At 40.6% G+C, this 18,452-nt stretch overlaps 1 protein-coding gene across 3 annotated transcripts in view; it reads left to right on the top strand.

Annotated features, from left to right (window-relative positions):
* LTK (leukocyte receptor tyrosine kinase) overlaps positions 1-18,452 on the top strand; it is a 161,373-nt gene that overhangs the window by 108,282 nt on the left and 34,639 nt on the right. For 2 of the 3 annotated variants that reach the window (XM_070757303.1, XM_070757312.1), the window contains exons 10-16: positions 4,862-4,963; positions 7,705-7,882; positions 9,614-9,764; positions 10,629-10,760; positions 12,953-13,109; positions 16,400-16,582; positions 17,167-17,265. In XM_070757303.1, the coding sequence (XP_070613404.1) occupies positions 4,862-4,963; positions 7,705-7,882; positions 9,614-9,764; positions 10,629-10,760; positions 12,953-13,109; positions 16,400-16,582; positions 17,167-17,265 (1,002 nt within the window). The remainder of the gene's footprint in view (positions 1-4,861; positions 4,964-7,704; positions 7,883-9,613; positions 9,765-10,628; positions 10,761-12,952; positions 13,110-16,399; positions 16,583-17,166; positions 17,266-18,452) is intronic. The other variant, XM_070757323.1, reaches the window with a different exon arrangement.

Raw genomic sequence — 18,452 nt, 5'->3', positions numbered from 1 at the left:
AAATGGCGGCATCCGAGTGGATGGGTGGAGCCTTGTGCTCGCTTTGCGACTGGTTCTCCGACGACCAATAGGCACAAATAAAACGGGAACATTTCACTCCTGAACAAGACTTAACTTCTCAATTTCTTCTGTTAATGATTGCTATTCTGTTAATGTCAAGTCATCTGTGATGTGCCCTAGATAGTCACTGCACAGGTTACCACCAATGCTTTCTTTTCTGAAACTAGCAACCCATTTGATCTGAAACCAGTTTGGAGATAAACATCCTTATCTCTTTCCAGCAACATCCATATTTTGACACAGATAGTTTTTAGCTTGATGGTGGGATTATACCTTGCCTGAATCTCTCAACTGATAGCTTGTATAAAAGTGAAATGTAATTTGACCCTGTTAAGTTCCTCTACTGAAGAGGAGCCAATCAGATTGTACCTGATTGAGTTCCTGGGCAGACTGGAGTGAAAACTACCCAGTGTCTCAGGACATAACAGACCCACTTTCAGCAACTTCAAAAATTTAATCAAGCAAGGTAACAAGTCAAACTGGACACCATCCTTTGATCCAATCCATAAAATGCTAGGTTAATAGAGTGGAACATAGGAGTACTTGGAATTTAATATAATTGTTGAATAGTAACAGTAAATTAAAAGTAAAAACGATGAAGAGTAAGTGGGAACCTGGCTATATAGAGGCTAAGGAAGTAAAATGTGAAAAGAGATGTGGGTAAAGCTTTATCAAATTCTTTGTTACTGTTCAAACTAAAAAAAACAAAGAATATATGCCTAGCTATGTATAAGAAATAATTAGTTTATAGAAGCCAGTCATATTCAAATTGGCCTTCAAATTCGAGTGTCTAGACTCTTTAAAAACTTGCAGACAGAACTCTCATCCAATGATACAAATTAGATGTAATGACATGCATTATTAACATCATACAGTGATGTCGTGACCAGCTCAAAGTTTGACTCAGCCTTCCTGAGCACTATGAAGCAGTATGGAAGTGCTATTGCTATATACTGACTGTAGAATCCCAGAAGTTTTAGACTAAACATTTATCAGTGAGTCTAGGAATATGGCTGCTTTGTGACTGAGATAGTGAGATAAACCTTACCATTTGAATTTTGTTCGGAAAAGGAGGAAAAGTAATTTAAACATGGAGAAGTGCCTGGGGACAGTTGGTTGAGATATTGCTCCATTAAATATTAAATCAAGCATACAAATCAGGGCAATACAGTAGTCCCTCACCTATCGCGGGAGTTACGTTCCAGACCTTGCCGCGACAGGTGAAATCCGCGATGGGGAATTTATCCTCCTTCCCACCAGCTCCGGATGCCTGGAGGCGAGCAACGGCCGGCTAACCTTCCCCCCCCACTACTACTTACTCTGTTCTTTGCAGCAGTTCGGCCAAATGTTGTGTTTTTTGCCTTGCCCCAGCTGTAAAGTCCCTGGTGAGCTGCCCCGGCTGTTTCTTTTTTTCTCTCTCTCTCTTCCGCCCTCGAGCACTTCCTCTTCCGCCCTCGAGCCCAGTCTGGAAATCCCCGCCGCGTCGCGTTCCTTTTTTTTTTTTCCTTTCGGCACTGGTGAGGGGGATTGAACGAGGGGACGGGCCTCCGCCGGAGCTCAGTCCCCGCCCCGCTCATCATTTGGGAGTCCCGCTGGGGGATTCTAGCGCTGGCGAGGGGGATTGAACGAGGGGACGGGCCTCCGCCGGAGCTCAGTCCCTGCCCCGCTCATCATTTGGGAGTCCCGCTGGGGGATTCTAGCGCTTGTTTGTATGGCAAAATCATTCAAATGAAGCTGACTTCAAAACCCGCGATGAAGTGAAGCCGCGGCAGGTGAAGCGCGATAGAGCGAGGGACTACTGTAGTCCAAAAAATGCTTTACATTCTACAACAGTGATTAAGTTGATTGTATATCTCTGGTTGTCAACAACTGAGCTGGAAATATTTCATGATTTTTAGCATCTTAAAAATAATAACTGAAGGCCAAGGAGTCCAATAACCCTTTTGTGCTCAGTTTTAAGTACCACTATTTGGTTTTTCTTTAATCTCCATAGTATATTTTATATTAATTTCATTTTTATCACAGCTGTGACAAAACAATTGTCCAGCACAAGTCCAGCACAGATGACAGTTCCATTGTCATCCACTGAGTGTTCACAAACTGAACAACACTGTATCCTGCCTCTGCAGACCACAGCCTGTATCTGTATTGGATTTTTTTGAACATGCAAAAATCCTTCCTACTGATCTTTTAAAAAAGGATAAAGAAGTCCCTGCGGATTTTACTCCACTAGTCACTGCTGACTATAAAGGGTGATGCTCAACTCCATTTCAGTGCTATCTGAAGATGTTTCCATGGTCATGTGGCCACCATGATGTTATGGAGTGCACTTATCTTCCCACCAAAGTGATACCTATTTATCTACTTGCATTTGCATGCTTTCAAACTACTAGGTTGGCAGGAAGAATGGGAGCTCACCCTGTCACTTGGAGTTCGTGTCTTGAACCTGGGCTGCTGGCTTGCCAGCCAACAAGCTCAGCGTTTTAATCAATCAGTTATCATGGCACCTGGAAAATAATCTGCTTCCAGTATCCTCATTCCAGCATACCTGAGAAATTTTTGGGCCTCCCGGGAGAAACTGTTTATAGCTTTCTCTGGCAAGGAAAAGGGACAGGAAATTTAATTACTTCTGACAGGGTTCAGCATCTGTCAAGAACAAAAATGCTTTATATAGTACAAATTTTCAGATAACTAACACGAGGTTATGTTGCAGGGGTTAAAAGGTTGTACTATGGTCTCTGTCCTTATAATACTGCAATAGATTATATCCAATAAATTGGGGAAAACAAATGTGGTAAGTATATTGTACCAGGGATTTTCATCCTGAGTTACCACCATAAGTAGAATTTAGTTGACAGTAAATGAAATCCCACCTATCCCGATAGCTAATCTCTTCCCCCACCCAAAAAATATATACAAAGAATTTTAAAAATTTACATTTTTAACCAATGCTCAATGCTCAAAAGTGGGACGTTATTATTAATAGCAAAACTGCACTCATCAATCTCTTTGTTTCATTATTGTTATCATATGTTCAGGAGGTAATTGCCCAAAACATGCATGCATATTAAGACTTGCAACTCTGAATTTAGGGTTAACAAATCGGCTTCTTTTAGTGCTACATCCTACCTCAGATTGACCATCATCTATGTTATTTGTTTTATTAAGGCTTCTGTACTAATGTTCAACCATTGATGGTTTTCTTGGGAAAACTTAATATGGTAGTTTTCAGTCCTTTCCACTACATTACTGTATGAATTGATTTTATTCCCATCATTGCAGATACTGTAACAATTATTCCAGACTTCATTCTCTGACTGGTTGCTACTGGTAGAATACCTGCTTTCTAAAGATGGTTATTTACTGGCAAAATTAGGTCACTAAACGACAACATTGTCGTTGGGGAGAAGAAGCTTTTGGGTTTGTTTGTTTTTTCAGCTCAGTAACAATTTCTGCTACTACATACAAACCAACTCAATATTTTAGAGAAAATAAAACCAACATTTGCTAATCCAAATGCAAAAAAATTGGTATGGGCTTGCAGTGAGTTTAATAATAATAATAATAATAATAATAATAATAATAATAATAATAATAATTTATTAGATTTGTATGCCGCCCCTCTCTGAAGACTCGGGGCGGCTCACAGCAATAATAAAAACAATGTTATAGCGAGACAAATCTAATATTAAAAAAGAAAGCATATAAAACCCTATCATATTTTAAATTTTAAAACCAAACAACACATACATACCAAACATAAAACATAAAAGCCTGGGAGAAGATGTCTCAACTCCCCCATGCCTGGGGATAAAGGTGAGTCTTGAGTAGTTTGCGAAAGACAAGGAGGGTGGGGGCAGTTCTAATCTCTGGGGGGAGTTGATTCCAGAGGGCCGGGGCCGCCACAGAGAAGGCTCTTCCCCTGGGGCCCGCCAAATGACATTGTTTAGTCAACAGGACCCGCAGAAGGCCAACTCTGTGGGACCTTATCGGTCGCTGGAATTCGTGCGGTAGCAGATGGTTCCAGAGGTACCCTGGTCCAATGCCATGTAGGGCTTTAAAGGTCATAACCAACACTTTGAATTGTGACTGGAAACTGATCAGCAGCCAATGCAGGCCACGAAGTGTTGTAGAAACATGGGCGAATGTGGGAAGCCCCACAATGGCTCTCATGGCCGCGTTCTGCACGAGTTTAGGGAGAGGCAAAACCAGCATTGCAATCTAAACACAGTTCATAAAATCAGGAGAAAATGTAAAATGGACTGCGTTCCATATTAATCCATATTAATTAATAGTTTCAGAATTTGGACAACGGTACAGATGGAAAGGAATGGCAAATGACTTTTCTATATCATTTTTGCAGGTTTCCCAGTTCCACTTGGACAAGATTTATTTATTTATTTATTCGATTTTTTTTTTTTTAATGCTGCCCTTCTCCTTAGACTCAGGGCAGCTTACAACATTTTAGCAACTGCACTTTTTTAACAGAGCTAGGCTATTGCCCCCACAATCTGGACCGCTGACCTGCAGATCTACAGTCAGCTTCAGTGGCCTGCAGTACTGCACTCTACCTGCTGTGCCATCCCAGCTCATTAAGATTAACATGCTTAATGTTTATTTCTGAAGTTTTGCAAATAGAAATTCTTAATTTTTGGCAAAATAATTCAGCACATGATTTTTGCCCCCCCAAATCCAACCTTTTTCTTCTTCTGTCTTTTCATTTCACTCATGTCTATTCTCTTCCATATGTATTGTGTATTGGACAAATGAATAAATAAATAAAATTCACAAATTCTGGCAGGAAGAAAACAAAGCCACGATGATGGAGAACAGCACTACTCGTTGGCAATTGATAGATTGGATGAACGTCTTTTTAATCCTTTGGAAGAACCTCTTCTTTTAGGTGATTATTACTGTGTATCCATTTACAGTATTCATTTATAACTAATTTATTGCTAAGATTTCTTCTCATAGCGAATTTATTATTCTCATAATGTTAATTTGGCATAATTATTGACATAATGCTAAATCTATCCATCAGAAATAAAGCAGCTTTTGAACAACATTGCAGTTATAGAAAGCTATTATAGAAATAGCAGGAACTATTTCAATCTTTCAGGACGGAAAGAATACGATAATTCTTAAATTAATATTTTCTAATTCTCAACCATATTTCCTGCATTTCCTTATTTCCTTGGCATAAGTAGTCTTGTGGGTAATATGTGGGCAGAATTGTAAAGAATAGGCCTACTGTAATTCTAATGTATAACTAGAATGTATAGCTTTTTTACTGGAGCAATAATGCTATGATATTTTCTTTTACAAATGAGAATAGCAGGAAATTCGCAAGAGTTTGACTGTGGTTCCTGAATTGGGATCATAATACAAGGCAAAAAAGTTAAATATTCCTGCTTAAGTTTCAGTCTGGTTCAGAGGTCCCATACCCCCCTCTGTTATTTTACATGGATGACTTAATTTTGTTAAAAAGAAGTAGTGTGAAATCCAGTTTATACAGTAGATGCATCCTCCCAGTGAGATGGTTACTGAAATAAATATATTTCTCAAAGTAGTTACAGTTCAAGGGAATCGTTGTTTTGGTTCAAAAACAACCAATGTGGGTGTTTTCTTGTTTTTTTGTTTTTTGTTTTACTTTTTAGTTATTATGGTGAAACTAAAAAAGTAGGAATTGAAAGAAATGTATTAGGATTCCACAACCTTTCAGGGTTTTTTTTTTTTACTTGATCATGCTCAACAAAGCTGCTATCACAAAGTCGCACTTGCTGAATATTCTTTTTTAATTGGTTTAAGTTGGGATCAAACTTTGAAGATCTGATGATCTAAAATAAATATCTGTTTTTTAACCAGTTTGCACATCAGGAAAATTCAGAATCCTACGTAATATTCATGCTTGCCTCATCCAATTCCCTCTTAAGGTTGCCATTTTGGCTAATATTTCATTGGAAAAGAGTCAAAAATAAAAGAGAGCTTTAAATGGATCAAGAAAGAAAGCAATTCTGATCCGAAACTCCCCACAATGTTCAGTGCTATTTCATTGTCATAAGTGACAAAGACATTGAAACCGCTGAAAGGTTTTCACCTAGCTCTCAAAACTTTACCCTTAGACTATCCACTGTTGACCTCACCCAATTCCTAAGAGGTCAGTAAGGGGTGTGCATAAGTACACCAGCGTGCCTACCGTCCCCTGTCCTAATGTTTCTCTCTTATTAGTATCATGTATATAAACATTGTTATATCTTTGCATACCACCAATATGTACTTGACAAAATAAAATAAATAAATAAAATATCTTGTGATCTGATAACTGCTGAAAAACTTTGGGTAGGAGAAAGTAGAGTTGCACAGCCATGCATGTGGTTTAATAGAAAGCCATTTTCACAGTGAAAGGTACAGTAATGCATAAAGATGTAGGCAATGGTGTCACTGAGATAGTTAATGCTAAAAATGTAAAATGTAAAGTAAAACATTCACCACAAGAGAAAGGTTTTTAAAAAAGTGAAACATTCCCCAGAGGGAAAAGGAATTACAGTCATACCGCGTCTTACGAACCTAATTGGTTCCCGGGGGAGGTTCGTAAGACGAAAGGTTCGTAAGACGAAACATTGTTTCCCATAGGAAACAATGTAAAGTCAATTAATCCGTGCAACAACAACAAAAAAAGTGCAAAAAAACGCTGCTACCCGGCTGTCACCTTTTAAAACAGCCCGGGGGCTTCTCATCGGCCTCCCAAATTCCGAACGCCAAACCTGTACTTCCGGGTTCGGCTTCGGGAGGCTGCTGGGAACACCCCCCCCCCCCCCCCGGCTTTTTTAAAAGGTGACAGCTGGGCTGCGGGGCTTCCCAGCAGCCTCCCGAACCCCGAACCCGGAAGTTCGGCAAAAGTTCGGGGTTCGGGAGGCTGCTGGGAAGCCGCGCAGCCCAGCTGTCACCTTTTAAAACAGCCGGGGGACTTCCCAGCAGCCTCCCGAAACCGAACGCCAAACCCGAACTTCCGCGTTCGGCTTCGGGAGGCTGCTGGGAAGCCCCCCGGCTGTTTTAAAAGGTGACAGCCGGGCCGGGCGGCTTCCCAGCGGCCTCCCAAACCCGAACTTTTGCGAACTTCTGGGTTCGGCATTCGGGAGGCCGCTGGGAAGCCCCGCTGCCCGGCTGTCACCTTTTAAAACAGCCGGGGGGCTTCCCAGCAGCCTCCCGAACGCCAAACCCAGAAGTTCCAGTTTGGCGTTCGTAAGACGAAAAAAGTTTGCAAGAAGAGGCAAAAATTTTCTGAACCCCGGGTTCGTATCTCAGGTTGTTCGTAAGATGAGGGGTTCGTATCTTGAGGTACCACTGTAGTACAAAATGTGTCTGTTGGTATATTGTCTTGAAAAGCTTTTTACTATAAAGGGTTTTTTTTAACAGTATTTTATATGTATTAAGATGCTTTGTAGAGTTGCACTCCACCCAGAACTACTCTGTTATAAGAAGGGCCAATAAATTTAACAAATAAACAACTAGTGAGAAATCAAAAGCTGGATCTGGCAGGACAATAATGCTTTTTTTTTCTTTTTATTACGTGTGAATATGGTCTGGGAAAGAAAGTAAACTTGACATGCTAGCCACAGCTTTGAATATTTTTTCTAATAACAGGGGAAACACCTGTTAATCTCTGGTGGTTTACAGCCTGTGGGGCTAGTGGGCCTCGAGGACCAACGCAAGCACAGTGCGATAGCGCTTACCACAACACCAATATGTCTGTAACTGTAGAAAAAGAGGGACATTTACGAGGGGTACAAATCTGGAAAGTGCCGTCATCGAACCGATATACGTGAGTATCAATGTGGTGAGGTGAGGAAATAAGAATACAAGTAGGCCTCAATTACAACAGTTCATTTTGTAACCATTCAGAGTTGAAAAAGTAAGATTTTCACAGTTGATTTTCACAGTTGTGACCTTTTGTGCGGCATGCCCATGGTCAAGTGATCAAAATTCGGATATTTGGCAACTAGTTTCATATTTATGACGGTTGCAGTGTCCCAAGGTCATCTGATCACCTTTTGCAACCTTTGGACAACCAAAGTCAATGAAGAAGTCAAATTCATTTAACAACCAAGTTAAATGAAATTTTGTGTTCCGTTGTGATCATACGTTGAGGACTACTGACTGTTTAACTTTTAAGCCAATAAATAAATAAATAAATAAATAAATAAATAAATAAATAAATAAATGTTTGTTTGTTTGTTTGTTTGTTTGTTTGTTTATTTATTTATTTATTTATATGCCGCCCCTCTCCGAAGACTCGGGGCGGCTAACAGCAATCATAAAACAGCGTACAATAATAATCCAATACTAAAAATGATTAAAAACCCATTAGAATAGAATAGAATAGAATTTTATTGGCCAAGTGTGATTGGACACACAAGGAATTTGTCTTGGTGCATATGCTCTCAACGTACATAAAATAAAATATACATTTGTCAAGAATCATGTGGTACAACACTTAATGATATAAGAATATAATATAATTCTTAATATAAGTAACCAAACATACATACAGACATACCATGCATAAAAGGCCTAGGGGGAAAGGGAATCTCAATTCCCCCATGCCTGGCGGCAGAGGTGGGTTTTAAGTAGCTCACGAAAGGCAAGGAGGGTGGGGGCAATTCTAATCTCTGGGGGGAGTTGGTTCCAGAGGGCCGGGGCCACCACAGAGAAGGTTCTTCCCCTGGGTCCCGCCAAGCGGCATTGTTTATTTGATGGGACCCGGAGAAGACCCACTCTGTGGGACCTAACTGGTCACTGGGATTCGTGCAGCAGAAGGCGGTCCCCGAGAAATATAATGGTATCTCCCATAAGTCCCAATTAATATGAACAATGATCCAAGCTTTGCTGAGAGGTGTAGTCTGGATACATCTGGAATAGTGGCAAGATGGGCGGCAAACAAAATTAATAAATAATAATAATAATTCTCACCCTCAACTTCTTTATTAGCCATGTAATCCATTCATTAAGATATGGCAATGTTGTTATTCCTACATTAAAGATGTTATATTTTCTATTAGTGTGTTTTCTAAAAAATACATAAAATATTTAATGCAGGAATGAAAGATTTTAAAGCTATTATGTAATAAAGAATGTGGAAGGAAAAACACGAAGAGGACAAGTAGCAGTGGTGCATAAGACTGGTGAAGAATGAATGTTGAGAAATTGAAAGAGCAGGTCACTGTAGAGAAAATCTATGCAGTTACTAAGGGTCAGCCACCTTTTTGGCATATAATCCATCAATCACATTAAAGATGGGCTGGAAGTTTGTTTGTTCGTTATTTTGTTAAATTGATTTGCCACCCATGTGTGGGTGAAGCTACTCTAGGCAGCTTAATTAAATTTGTAAAAAATAGAAAAATGAAAAGGCCTATAAAAAGAATTACAATAATAGAACAATAAAGTAAACGATGACAAAGGAACTCAATGAGGATGCATTCATCAATATTGTAACACCTTGCAGCCTCATTTTGAGCAGTGGAGTTTCTTCTTAATTGCTATTACTCTTCTCCAGGATTTCAGCCTACGGAGCAGCTGGAGGGAAAGGAGCCAAGAACCACAACAAACGATCCCATGGGATTTTTATCTCGGCAAATTTTCAGCTGGACAAAGATGAACTCCTTTACATGTTGGTGGGGCAACAAGGGGAAGATGCCTGCCTAAGGGTGAGACCTACACATTCTGCACTCCAAGCACTTGGTGCACTTGAAGATTGATTGGGATATTTCAGGAGTCAGTTGTCTCAATAAGGGTAGCTCCAAAATAAGAAATAGGACACAAAGGATTGCAAAGAGGGGGGGGGGGGGCGTTGCTTAGCTTGAAGTTTTGTCATTCTTTTGGTGAGTTTCTGATCAATGTCTTCTTTGGTGAAACTATAGATATGTGATGGCAAACCTATGGCACATGTGTCGCAAGTGGCACGTAGAGCCATATCGGAGGGCATTGCCTTTTGTCAGCTCCATCATGCATACGCACTAGTCAGCTGAGTCCTCAGAGAGGGGTGGCATACAAATCTAATAAATTATTATTATTATTATTATTATTATTATTATTATTATTATTATTATATCAATACAACACAGCAAACGAGATCACTATGCTGGATTTCGTATTTCATCACCAGCCGGGCACTTCCCAAGCACCTAGGACTGCGTGATGTAGTGGCGAATTATGCTTGCCGATCCCAGTAAAGCGGCCTTTTGCAATTGACAGGTGGAGATTTTGTCAATTCTGTCCTAGTACTTTAACGCCAATCTGAGATTTCCCCACTTTAGGGGAAACTGGGATTTTCCCCATTTTATCTACCATAAGTTTCCACCTGCAGTTAATCATTGCTCAGCATCACATTGTGATACAACTAAAAAATGACTTCCAGAATTATTTCATTAAGCTCCTGGAATAAAGGGGAAAGCTAAATCTATTAACCAAATAAATTAAAGATTCACAGAGAAAATATTTTCAGTTGTCCGCGTATTTGATTAAAAATGTCCTTCAGATTTTAATTCTTTTTCTCCCCACTGCTCTTTCAGATTAACTATCACACTAAGCAAATATGCCTTGGGGAATCCTCAGAAATTGAAGAAGAATACAAAAAAGCGAAGGGACTGACCGAATGGGCTGGAGGAGGGGGCGGAGGGGGAGGAGCCACCTATGTGTTTCGAGTAAGTGTTCATGATCTTTTGCAAGCAATTATTAGTGATTATTTAGCCATGGGCAGCTACAGTTAGCAATATTTAAGGGCCATTTGAAGCAGCTTCCCATCTGGAGAATATTTAAGCATAGCAGTACAAACACGATGGAGCTCCAAGCAATGGAGAGAGTCAATTAAAAAGGGGGATATCAGTGTTCATTGAGCCGGAATGGGGCAGTGGTTAGAGTGCAGCACTGCAGGCTACTTCAGCTAACTGCTAGCTGTAGTTCAGCAGTTCAAATCTCACCACTGGCTCAAGGTGGACTCTGCCTTCCATCCTTCTGAGGTTGGTAAAATGAGGATCCAGATTGTTGGGGTCAATATGCTGAGCCTGTAAAACACTTTGAGAGGGCTATAAAATGAGAGGGTATATAAGTGGTATATAAGTCTAAATGCTAATGCTATTCATTGCTGAAATGCTTAGCAGCTGATAAATGATACGGTCCCAGATTGTAACCTCCACCATGCAGTCCTAAAACAGCCCAAGACCATTTGAATTATGAATGACCCCTGATTTAACAATGTGTCTGGTTCCTTTTTGTCCTTCTCTTCTGAATCATTTGGAATGGTTTGAATCATTACCATGGCTGTTCAAAAGAATGGAGGCAATTGGTAGCGTACCAATTCCATTGGCAAGGTTTCCTTCAAAGATTTCTGGGTTGGTTTGCTGTAAATGCTGAGGAATGTTCAGTATGAAAGTCCCAAAGTTGGTTTTTTTCCCCATGAGGTAACTGGACTATCTGGTTTTCCTTTGAAGATGTTTCATTTCTCACCCAAGAACCTTCTTCAACTCTAACTGGATGGTGGGGAATGTCAGGATTTATACTCCTTGCATTTTCATTCTTTTAGTGAGTCATTAAAGTTACCTTGAGGTTTATCTGTGTCATCAGGGTCACTTGAGCAGTATGCACTCTAACCACTCAGCCATGGTGGTGCAGTGGTTAGAGTGCTGTACTGCAAGCTACGTCTGCTGATCACCAGCTGCCAGCAGTTTGGCAGATCGAATCTCACCAGGCTCAAGATTGACTCAGCCTTCCATCCTTCCAAGATGGGTAAAAAGAGGACCCAGATTGTTGGGGGCAATATATGTTGACTCTGTAAACTGCTTAGAGAGGGCTGTAAACAGTAATGGGCAGCCAAACTTTTTACTGCCACACTGTGGGTGTGGCTTATTTTGTGGGTGTGGCTTAATGGTCATGTGAATGGGTAGGAGTGGCTTACCCACCATGTGACCAGGTGGGAGTGGCTTGAATGATCATCATCGTTCAAGTGAACTGTTAAGACCTCGACTTACAACCTTGTCAGTTGTAAGTATCACTCACTGGGTTGACAATTTGCTTCGTGTTTCCTGCGCTCTCCTTCCTGGGTCACCCGCCCGCCTCAGGCTGGGTAGCTAGAGGAACGAGTGCTGCCAGAAGCATAAATGCTGCCAACGCTGCTTCCACCCACGCCTTCTGCTTGCACCTCAAGCGGGAGGTGGCCGCGGGAGGCTGGAAGGGAGGCGGGAAAGAGAGAGGGAAGCTTGTCCAAGGCCAGGAAGGAAGAAAGAGGAAAAAAGCAAGGAGCTGCACACACATCTTCATTTCCGCCAGTGGAACTTCGTTCCACCCCACCCTGCCAGCGGCCCACCCCTGGCTGTAAAGCACTGTGAAGTGATGTATAAGTCTAAATGCTAAATGGGTGTGAAACCTTTTTGGAACTGTTGAAAGAAAAACCAAAAAGTCCAGTTGCCTCTTGAAAAAAAAACCCACCTTTGGGACAACCATAACCTGGATGACAGAATTTCCATAGACGTTCAGTATGGAAATTCAGTGTCTTTAATGTTGTTAGAGTTCCTCAGACAGAGAGAATATTTTAAGCCAGATTGCTGGTCCCACAATAGCTGAAAGGCCATCATTTTCCCTAGCCCTTCCTAAACTTTGTTCTAGAAAGCTTGAAACTATGTGACTTGGCCCTCCTGATTTTAGGCGTAAGATGTTTCAAGAGTTACTGGCAACACTGCTTGCCTCTCAGGGCCAAAGAATGTCAGCTATTCAAGAGAGAATTTTTATTTCTGTTTGGGGTTTTGTTTTGTTCGGTGCTTGACTTTGAACCTTCGATGTTTCCTTAACGTTTCCTTGTGTTTGTGTGTGTGTGTATGTGTGTGTGTGATTTCTTGAGCAGCAGAAGGATGGAGCTTTTGAACCTTTGCTTGTTGCGGCAGGGGGTGGAGGAAAGGCTTATCTGAAGGCGCAGGAGAGCTCCCTGGACGATGCGTTCTTGGAACAGTATGTGAACAGCTCGGCAATACCTGGGGTCAGTGGGAGAACTGGAGCAGCAGGTGAGGATCTGCTCTTGATAAGGGTCCAGCAGCTGAGTAAACAACATCTGTTAGAATTACATAAAGTGAAGATACTTCACAGGATATGAATTAGCATGACACTTATATACTGTATACTAATTTTTCATTTGTAGATGCAAACTTAGGCCAGTTAGAACTTATTGCCACCTTGGGGGCCTCTCTTGAAAAACTTAAAAGGATACAAAGATAACAGACTGAATGTTAAGCATTTGAAATATGCTGCATTAATGGCTAGATTTATTGTGGGTTACAATATGTGCCACCACGTGCATGCCGAATCAATATTTTTCATAACCTGACAACCGTTGCAAGAATAGGTATTATTATTCCAGCTCTTTTCCCAAATTGATTGCCAACTTTTGTGTCAGTGTGTGCTGAAGAAGGCTTCCCGTTTGCCATTCTTTAGCAGTTTGGCAGATCGAATCTCAGTAGGCTCAAGCCTGATTCAGCCTTCCATCCTTCCAAAGTAAAATGATATGCTTATTCTCTGTAAACCCCGTAGAGGGGGCTGTAAAGCATTGTGAAGCGGTATATAAATCTACCGTAAATGCTATTGGTGAATTCTATTGCTAGATGGAGCCAGCCAGGATTGGGCTTTGGGAGTTCTTTGAACTGCACAGAATCTTAACTAGAGATTCTCCCAAAGGTCTATAAACCCCCAGCAGTTCACCCCTGAAGTATACCAGAGGTGGGTTGCTCCGGATTCGGACTGGTTCTATAGAAATGGAAGTGGAAATTTCCCCTCACTCGCTGAACAGGGAGTGATCGCTGGTTGACCACACCCCGAAACTGGCTCTAATAGCGACACCCTAGGTGCCACCATCTTGTTTTTCACTTCTCCTCATGCGCAGAAGCTGTCTTTTGCTTCTGCACATGCATAGAAGCTTGGTTTTTGGCACTGCCCCCACGTGGTGCGGGAGGAAGCAAACTAGCGGTGAGGTAAGTTAGAATCCATCCCTGAAGTATAGCGCTAATTTTTACCCCACAGCAAGACCTTGCGAAGTAGGTTGGTCAACAGAGAATGACTGGCTCAGTTCCTCCTGAATGTAATGCACAGGAGAAGATTTTTCATTGATCATTCTCCATGTGTGAAATTCATTTTCAGAGCATTGATACATTCACCCAATTTTTCTGTTCTTCGCTACTCTGTAGAAAATTTCTCTCCTCACTGGGCAATTAAACATGGGGGGGGAGGGGGCGGAATCTTCCTCCAGCACCAAAGAAAGCATTTATTTAGCTTTGTGTGAAAAGGAAAATATTCAGGCGCCAACAGAGCACACAGGGAACTGGAGATGAATTCTTCCCTTTCTTTCTGAAAATCCCTCACTTTAGATTGCAAGGAAACTTAGAAAAATAACTTCTCAAAGTTATGTTTATTTCCCTATTCTTTATTATCCTCAATAATATGCAGTTTAGCTTGTTACATTGGGATTTTCTGAGCCTTGTAGAACCGAGGGTAGATGATTGACCTTGACCTGCATAACAGTAGTTGTCCAGAACAGGAACTGAGCTTTAAAAAAATGTTCTTGGATGTTTGGAAGTAGATTCAACAAATGGGCCATTTGGATGCTTGGCAATGTTCAAAATTGTTGGTGTCTGGAACTGGAAATTAGAGGAACAACTAGGCCCACTAGATAGATCTACATTATAAAATCCAACTGGTTGTGAAATGGCATCAGATGGATACCCATACCCATATATAGTTATCAAATAAAAAACCTTTTGGTGCCTTTAGTGGTCATTCAGATATTTCATGAACTGTAGAGGTAATCCATGAAAGTTTTAGGTATGGGAATAAATAAATTGGGTAAGATTTGGAAAGTTAAATTAAAAATAATTATATACATATCTCTCACATACACATACACAAAAAATATAGTTTACCTTTCTATTTTATTTATATATACATACACATGTACACACACATACATACATACATACACACACACACACATACGTGTGTGTGTGTGTGTGATTTTTTGTCGAGTTACCCTGCCTCTCAGCCCCACCAGGGGCCATATTCCAAGGCAGATAAGTTTTTTATAGCCAACAACTATAATCTATAAGTGTAACATATTTTGCTGATAATCTATAAGTGTAACATATTTTGCTCCCTTCCTTTTCATTATCAGCAAAATATGTTTCACACATACGTGTGTGTGTGTGTATGTGTGTGTGTGTTTTTGTAGATTTTCACGGGTACAGGTATAAAGGTCTTGGCATATGTGAAGTTTGTGTTTGTGTTCATCCTAGCACAAAGCCAAAAGCAACAGCCTGAAGATGACGAGTGAGACCTCGTTGAAACATTGCCAGGAATCTCTGAAACTTACAGGGGAAGACACCCGAATATGCCAAGACCTTCATGCATATAATAATAATAATAATAATAATTATTATTATTATTATTATTATTATTATTATTATTTATTAGATTTGTATGCCGCCCCTTTCCGAAGACTCGGGGCAGCTCACAACAACGATAAAAACAATATTATACTGGCACAAATCTAATATTAAAAAAAGCCTAAAACCCCTATCATAATTAAAAACCAAACAGCACATACATACCAAACATAAATTATAATAAGCCTGGGGGAAAGGTGTCTCAAATCCCCCATGCCTGGCAGTATAGGTGGGTCTTAAGTAGTTTACGGAAGACAAGGAGGGTGGGAGCAATTCTAATCTCCGGGGGGAGTTGATTCCAGAGGGCCGGGGCCGCCACAGAGAAGGCTCTTCCCCTGGGGCCCGCCAGACGACATTGTTTAGTCGACGGGACCCGGAGAAGGCCAACTCTGTGGGACCTTATCGGCCGCTGGGATTCGTGCGGTAGCAGGCGGTTCTGGAGGTACTCTGATCCAATGCCATGTAGGGCTTTAAAGGTCATGACCAACACTTTGAATTGTGACAGGAAACTGATCGGCAGCCAATGCAGGCCATGGAGTGTTGTAGATACATGGGCGAATCTGGGAAGCCCCACGATGGCTCTCGCGGCCGTGTTCTGCACGATCTGGAGTTTCCGAACACTTTTCAAAGGTAGCCCCTTGATCCCTCCTTCTTGCCTGGCTGGTAATTCTCCAACAAATGGAACCCCATAATTTATGGCACAGATATTGTACAATAGCAAAATATTGGAAATAGGTTATAGACGTTTACATTAATATTTATTCATTTGTTTTCAAAGTGTATGTATTTTGTTTCTATTTGTGACTTCTAACTGATGTGCAATTTCTATCTGTGAATATCATTATTTTTCTCTTCGCATGGTACAGGTGGAGGTGGCGGTTGGGAAGGTATTACCCAGTTTCCCTGGGCTGGAAAATCACTTCTGGAGGGTGGTGAAGGTGGCGAGGCCTGCCAACAAGCATTAGAGAAACTCCAGTGGGCCACGTCTGGTGGTTTTGGTGGTGGAGGAGGAGCTTGTACATCTGGTGGTGGTGGCGGAGGCTACAAAGGTATAAAGCTTAGTTAATATCAAGTAAAATCTTCATTTGGTTTCTCCATGTCTAGGACATCCACAGTAAAAAGAAATGGAGAATGTTAAATCTGGAAAACATGATCTCATATTATTTTATCAACCTGAAAAACATTATCTGTCTGTACAATTTATAAATTGATTTCTCATCATTGATAATGTCGAAGTACATAGTGTACACTTGCATTCATAGTCCAAGTATTTTCCATTTCTGATAAACTGTAAGGAGCATATTCCCAGTAATATTTTATCATTTGAGAAAATCAAATCCATAAAAATTTGAGGGTGTAGCAAATCTAAATACATATTTGCCACACTTGTCCAGGAACTCAAATAGTATATTTAGAATGAAGAGACAACATTCTGCTATTGAATCTATTCTGAACCGTAGAATAAAGAACATTTTTAGCAAATTTCAGGAGAAAAACAACAACAGCAACAGTGTGATCTCAGTACAAAGATTCTAAGATTGAAATTTAAAGGTTTTAGTTTGGATCACTTGGCAACTGGACAAGCTACGGATCCCTGTAGCCTGCTAAATATGTCTTTCTGTTCTTTTTGCAGGTGGACATGCTTCTGAAACAGATGACATTACAGCTGATGGGCAGCATGGTGAATCCTTTGTGAATCCAATTGGGGAGATCTTCTTGAGCCCTCTGGCAGGTCAGATATAGTCCCAAAGTGAGATCTCCTTATCATATATCTTGTTCCTCTATTCACATCAAAGGTGGGTCCCTCCTGATTCAGACCGGTTCGCACGAACCGGTAGCAACCTGCTGGTGATGTCACGATGACGTGACAGACCTAATTCAGTTTGTGCTGGTCCATGGGCACCGCCATCTTTTCTTTTTGATTTTTTCCATTTTTTTCCATTTTTTCCCCAGGATTTTTTTCTTCTGCACATGTGAAGAAGCCAAATTTATTTGTTTGTTTGTTTGTTTGTTTGTTTGTTTGTTTGTTTGTTTGTTTGTTTGTTTGATCGATCGATCGATCATTCATTCATTCATTCATTCATTCATTCATTCATTTATTTATTTATTTATTAGATTTGTATGCCGCCCCTCTCTGTAGACTCTGGCACTGTGCATGCGATCACCATCTTGTTTTTGACTTTGGGAGGAGAGGTTATTTTTTATTTTATTTTGGAGGGAATTTTTTTCAGAGTTTTCTTTTCTGCACATGTGCAGAAGCTGAGCTTCCAGTACTATACATGCAGTTGCCATCTTGTTTCTGCCTTTTTAAAAAAATGGATTTTTTGCCACTGGGCATGCACGCCTATGCTTCATATGCACGCCCATGAGTCATGGCCACACGGTGCAGAAAGAACCCACCCGTGATTCACATGTTCCCTTTGTATCAACTCTTAGGACAAAGGGAGGATGATGGAGATTAGGGGAAGCATAGAGATTCAACACCACATACGAACAATGCCATTTATCTGTGAACTCTACTTATATCAATATAATGGAATCATTTTTGATGGCATTATCCAGACAGATTAAAAATTATTTCACTTCTTCTGACACATTAATATGTCACAGCATGCTTGAAGCTCAAATTCAGTCATCCCAGAAGCTGCTTATGTAGTTTTGTGCCAATGTGGCAGGTCTAATGACAGTAAGTGCTGGCATGCAAAGAATATTCCAGAACTGGAATTATTTTCCATAGTAAATCTATTTTCCCAGGTTGAAAAAATACTTTTTTAAAAAAAATTAATTAAAATAAGGTGGAATTCCACACTTAATGGCTAAAAGATTTGTGTATGGCATACCATTTTTTCAATTAGAATCTACGGTACCTTATGATGTTTCCCAGTTAGTAAAACTTACTGCTGTAATTAATATGTTATA

The sequence above is a fragment of the Erythrolamprus reginae genome, chromosome 1 (genome assembly GCF_031021105.1).
Source record: "Erythrolamprus reginae isolate rEryReg1 chromosome 1, rEryReg1.hap1, whole genome shotgun sequence".
In the NCBI taxonomy this organism is placed as follows: Eukaryota; Metazoa; Chordata; class Lepidosauria; order Squamata; family Dipsadidae; genus Erythrolamprus; species Erythrolamprus reginae.
The sequence above is the reverse complement of the archived record's forward strand: the minus strand, read 5'-3'. Positions and strand labels throughout refer to the sequence as shown.